The sequence below is a fragment of the Garra rufa genome, chromosome 1 (assembly GCF_049309525.1).
Source record: "Garra rufa chromosome 1, GarRuf1.0, whole genome shotgun sequence".
NCBI lineage: Eukaryota > Metazoa > Chordata > Actinopteri > Cypriniformes > Cyprinidae > Garra > Garra rufa.
This window is the reverse complement of record NC_133361.1, coordinates 27692584-27698583: the sequence shown is the minus strand read 5'-3', so window position 1 is coordinate 27698583 and position 6000 is coordinate 27692584. Positions and strand designations below refer to the sequence as shown.

The 6000-nt window shown below is 32.0% G+C and overlaps 1 protein-coding gene across 1 annotated transcript in view; it reads left to right on the top strand.

Annotated features, from left to right (window-relative positions):
• The window catches only part of dock6 (dedicator of cytokinesis 6), a 68435-nt gene that overhangs the window by 21004 nt on the left and 41431 nt on the right, over positions 1-6000 (top strand). The window contains exon 12 of the mRNA XM_073830139.1: positions 1780-2010. Within this exon, the coding sequence (XP_073686240.1) occupies positions 1780-2010 (231 nt within the window). The remainder of the gene's footprint in view (positions 1-1779; positions 2011-6000) is intronic.

The following is a 6000-nucleotide window of genomic DNA, read 5'->3' as shown; positions in this document are numbered from 1 at the left end:
CCTGTTTCTGTAAATCAGCCAGTTGCTGGTTTTGATTCTCCAATTTCAGTTTCTGTTCTTGTGTCCACTTCATCAGGTCCTTCAGGTTAGAGATGGTTTTAAGTGGTGCACCCTGTCAGAAGGAGATAATCAGTCATTTTCAGATCAAACTGTGGGTTTGTTCATTGAAAGGCGAATCTGCATCTTGGCTACCTTGAACATGTGTGAGACAGAGCTGTTTAGGTTTTCCTCCAGGCTGGTTAGTTTTTTCTTTAGCTGTGCCTCTTCCAGCTCCACCTTGGTGACTGTATCTTTGTTCTCATGGCCCTGAATCTCCAGCGCTTTCATCTGAGCCTGCAAAAAAAAAAAAAAAAAAAACAGCTGTTGAGCACACTGATCCAACTCCTTCTAGACCCTTATTAAAATAAGTACAATAAATACAAACAAGTAAATAAAACAAAAAATACTATTACAAATATACAGTATAATTATAATATATTAGTGAATGAATATATTACGATAAGAAATTAAAAATTCACATTGAATCTCCGGAGTTATTTAGAAACAACATAAAGACAGTTTTTTTTTTTTTTTTTTTTTTTAAGTTTTACAATTTTTAACATATTTGTTCAGCGGCATATATTATATTATATTTATTTATTTATTTTATTTTATTTTATTTTTGTAATGAATCAAGGCCAGTATGCCTGATACCATCACTCTAATACATTTTTATTTATTTAATTTTTTGGGATAAAAATAAGTACAATAAATACAAACAATAAATAAACAAACAAACAAGTAAATGAAAAATAAATACTATTACAAATATACAGTATAATTATAATATATTAGTGAATAAATATAATAAAATAAGAAAATAAACCATTCACATTGTATCTCCAGAATAATTTAAAAATAATATTTTTATTTTATTAGATTTTTTTATTTTATTATTATTTTTTTTTTACTATTATTATTATTATTATTTTTTTTTTTTTTACTTTGACTCAAGGCCAGGATACCTAATACCAACACTCTTTTTTTATTTTTTTATTTTTTAGTTATTTGTTTTATTTTTGGGGGATGCAAATAAGTACAATAAATACAAACAAGAACAATAAATAAATAAATGCTATTACAAATATACAGTATAATTGAAAAAAAATCATTGCATCTTCAGAGTAATTTAGAAACAACATTTTTTATTTTTGCTATAAAAATCAAGGCCAGTATGCCTGATACCAACACTCTTTATTTATTTATTTATTGATTGATTTATTTATTTATTTTAAATAGTTATATGCAAACAATAAACAAACAAGTAAATAAAAATAAATACCATTAAAAAATATTTTACAGAATTTTTGCTCATTTTCACAATATTCAAATATTTATGAAACAAATATTTTTGCTATGAATCAAGGCCAGTATGCCTGATACCAACACTCTAATACATTTATTTATTTATTTATTTATTTATTTATTTTAAATAAAATTATATGCAAAAAATAAACAAGTACATGAAAAATAAATATTGTTACAAATATGTTTATAGAATTTTAGCAAATTTTCAAAACATTCAAATATTCATGAAACAAATAATATAAATAAGCTGCCAAAATAAGATCATTGGAAAGGATATGTATGTTTATATATGTATATATGTTCATTTGGACAGTAATTTCAAAATGTATGCCTGTATTTCACTCTGTGAAAAATGTGTGACATTGGTCAAGCAACATATAGGCTTTACCTGAATGAGCTGGATTTTCTCTTTGATCTGTCGTTCGTTTTTAGCAACCTCTTCCGTGTCGAGCCCCAGTCTCTTCATCTCGCTCTCAGTTCGGCTGATGGCTTTCATGAGGCGGGCCAGCCTGGCCTCTGTGCTCTGGTACATGTGGTGCATGGATTCAGTGAACTGCAGCACGCCGTACATCAGGATGTTAACATCATCCGCGGAGGCCAGCTTTTCCCCAACAGACTTCAGCGGAGATGAGGAGGCCCCGTTCGTGCACAGAGCTGCAAACAGCATGCATAAAGCTGGCTGCATCCTGTCCTCTTCTTAATAATAACAAACTGTGACTGCTGCAGGTGCGAGGAAACGGGCTGTTTTAATGTGCGCTTTGTAACACGGTGCTGCTTTTATAAGCGGTGACGGGCGTTGGACATTGAGAAATCAGTTGAGACACGGGCCTATCAGAGATATGCTTCGGCTATGTGAGAGAGAGACCTTGACTTATGTTAGTCAGACAGATGTTCAGTGGTATTGAACCAGGGACGTGCTACTCAGTCTGTCTGCCAATGCACTCTTCTCCTTTGACCTCAAAGCTACTCAGAGCACCTTCTGTCACAGTATCAAATGTACACTGCCATTTTAGGACTGTATAAATAAGAGATTGTGAACGGTTGCTGTTGGTTATGTAAAGATCATATTTAGCGACACAGGAGGTCTGACAGATAGAGGCCCGTATGTTCATGCTGCTGCCACCTGTTCAGTGTTTGATTTGGGGTAAAGTCAAGTAATTTGCAGTGCCTTTCATGTCTATTTATATCACTGTTCCTCGAACATGCAGATGAAAGAGTAGAGGTGTGTCACGGTGCTCCTCTTGTTTAGAATAGAGAAGTCATAGATGTTAATAGAAATAATGACATGATATTACTCTGATATTTAGTATTTGCTGAGAAAAGCCCTCAAATGAAGATAATTCAAGGCATGATTGTGGCAGATGGAAGCATTGATCATCTCTCTATTTCTGTCTAGACTCTGTACATAAGTACTCGACAGATTACATTAGGAATTGAAGCTTCATCAGTTGTGTTAGTAGTCATAGACTTGTCTGTTGCGCAAATAGTTGCAAACTTGACATTTTACGTTAGGAGTTGAAACTAACCAGCTTATATTAGGTTTTGTAAACTTGGTAGTTTATATTAGAAATTGAAAATTACAACTACAAATTTTATATTTAAGTAGTTGAAAGCATGACAGTTTACAGAGCTGTAGCTTAACCGTTTATGTTAGTAGTTGTAAACTTGACCAATGATATTGGGAATTAAAAATTAACTGTTTATATTAGTAGTTGTTATCTTGACCATTTACATTAAGAATTTAATTTTAACCGTTTATATTTATAGTAGGGCTGTCAAATGATTAATCACGATTAATCACATCCAAAATAAAAGTTTATGTTTACATGCTAAATGTGTGTTTACTGTGTATATTTATTATGTATATATACATACACACACATACATGTATATTAAAGAAAAATGTTTTAGATTTATATAGAAAATATTTATAATCCTAAATTAAATAGAAGTATAACTATTCATAGATATAAATATTTTTTTTAATCTATACATGTTTGTGTGTGTATTTATTTATACATAATAAATATACACAATAATGCCACATTTAGTATCTAAACATAAACTTTTATTTCGGTTGTGATTAATCGTGATTAATCATTTGACAGCCCTAATTTATAGTTGTTAACTTGACCATTGACATCTTAGTTAAAGATTAACTGTATCCTAGTTGTTTTAAATGTGACTGTTTACATTGGGAACTATATTAGTATTTGTGAACAAATAGTTGTAAACATGACAGTTTACATTAGGAGTTGAAGTTAAACCGTTTATATAGTAGTTGTAGTAGTTGTTATCTTGACCGTTTGCATTAGGAATTGAAGTTTAAATATTTTATATTAATAGTTGGTAACTTGAACATTGACATTGGGAGTTAAAAATTGACTCTCTATATTAGTTGTTTTAAACTTGGATGTTAACATTAGGGCCTGGTTTAATAGACAGGGCTTAGACTTAGCCAGGATTAGCCCATTTTTCAATTAGGACTTTTAAGTAATTTTTAAAAAGGTGCTTGAAAAAAAACATTACTGGTGTGCATCTTGAGACAAAACAAAGGCTTTTAGATCAGTCAGTGCAAGTTTCTTTCAGTTGAAACAGCTCAGGCTTAAGCCTGGTCTGTAAAACTGGGGGTAGTAGTTGTAAACTTGTCTGTTTATACAAATAGTTGTAAATGGGATTTACAGCTATTTTATATTTGTTTTTGTAAACTTGGAAGTTGGAAATTAACCATTTATATTAGTTGTTTAAACTTGGGAGTTTGCATCAGGAATTCAGTCTTAACCATTAAATTAGTAGTTGTAAACTTGTCCATTTACAAAAGTAGTTGAAAACATGACAGTTTAGATTAGGAGTTGAAACTTAACCGTTTATGTTAGTAGCAAACTTGACCGTTGACATTGGGAGTTAAAAAAAATAACTGTTTATATTAGTTGTTTTAAACTTGGCTTTTAACATTAGGAACTGAAGCTTAACTGTTACATCAGGACCCGGTTTCATAGACAGGGCTTAGGCTAAGCCAGGATTACCCCATATTTTAATTAGGACATTTAAGTATTTTTTTAAAAATGTGCTTGGAAAAAACTTTACCAGTGTGCGTCTTGAGACAAAGCAAAGGCACTGATATATTTTTAGATCAGTCAGTGCAAGTTTCTTTCAGTTGAAACAGCTCAGACTTACATTTTAGTCTAGGACTAGGTTTAAGCCATGTCTGGGAAACTAGAGGTAGTAGTTGTAAACTTGTCTGTTTATAAAAATAGTTGTAAACGTGATTTATATTCGTTTTGTAAACTCGGAAGCTTAACCGTTTTATTAGTTGTAAACTTGTCTGAAGAATTGAATTGATTAGAAATGATTACAAACATTATTGTTGCAAATAATCATTGCTGTTTAAATGATTGTTATAATAAGTTTATAAAATTCTAATTGACCCTTTGCCGGGAGTTTAATTTACAGGCGATCTGACCAATCATAACACTGAATCAGCCTTTTTTGTGCAACAAACAAACAAGATTAATGTCGGTGGACTTGAACTTGAAAAACAGTGCGTATTGACATCTTTCCGTGGTTGAAAAAAGATACCTTCTAATGTTCATTCATGTTCATTTTGTACTATGAGAGAAGAGATGATCAGTTCACATGCCACTTGAACTGAATGCTACGGCCATCTCTCTTGACAAGTGTCGGGGGTAACTTTTTTTTAAGTAACTAGTAAAGTAACGCATTATTATTTAATTTACAAGAAGATATCTGACTTACTTTTTCAAATATGTGACGGCAGTTACAGATGTGAATTTATTTTTCCATCAGGCTTTTGGTGTGTTCATTTGCCCGAAATATAACTTTTTATATTAAAAACAAGCAAGCAAGCCCTGCCCAGGTTTAAAAAGTAACGCAAAAGTAATGTAACACATTACTTTCCATCAAAAGTAACTAAGTAACATAATTAGTTACTTTTTTAGGGAGTAATACAATATTGTAATGCGTTACTTTTAAAAGTAACTTTCTCCAGCGCTGCTCTCGACACATTAAACGGCCACAAAATGGTTTTTATTATTTTTAATTTCTTCAAAATGACAAAATTTGAATGCTGAGACTTTTCCACATGACGCGTTTTCAATTTTCTCCTTGCTCCGTGATGCTTTTTTTTTTTCATTGTGTGAGAACATGGTGTGTGGTATGAGAATGACATGGCTTTTCGGACATGACAACAGTAACTAAGCTGGGCGGGTCTCTGAAGGATCAATTAAAAAAGCCTGTCTGTCTACTAAAAAAAAAATCAATTTCAGTAAATCCTAAAAAAGTCAATCTGGTTTGCTTATGTAATACTCAAGGTTCTTTTCTCATCATCTCAGTATAGTTGAAAACAGTTGTGCTGCTCAAGGAAGCACGACAGTCGCAATGCAGTGTCTTTTTTCACTTGATAAATCGAGCACACTTGCATTGCTGAAGTCTAAATTTGGTTTCAGAAATGGTCACACGGAAGCACCTTTCTTGAGAAACTCATTTCACTGACTCTGTAGCCTCAGTCTATTGTCCTTAGAAATGAAGGCCATGCTTGAAAGAGCACCACTGTGTGCACCGCTGTGTTGACAGAAAGAAGCAAACTGTATATAACCAGAAAATCGAGATTTTATATAATAGAAGTTATATAAA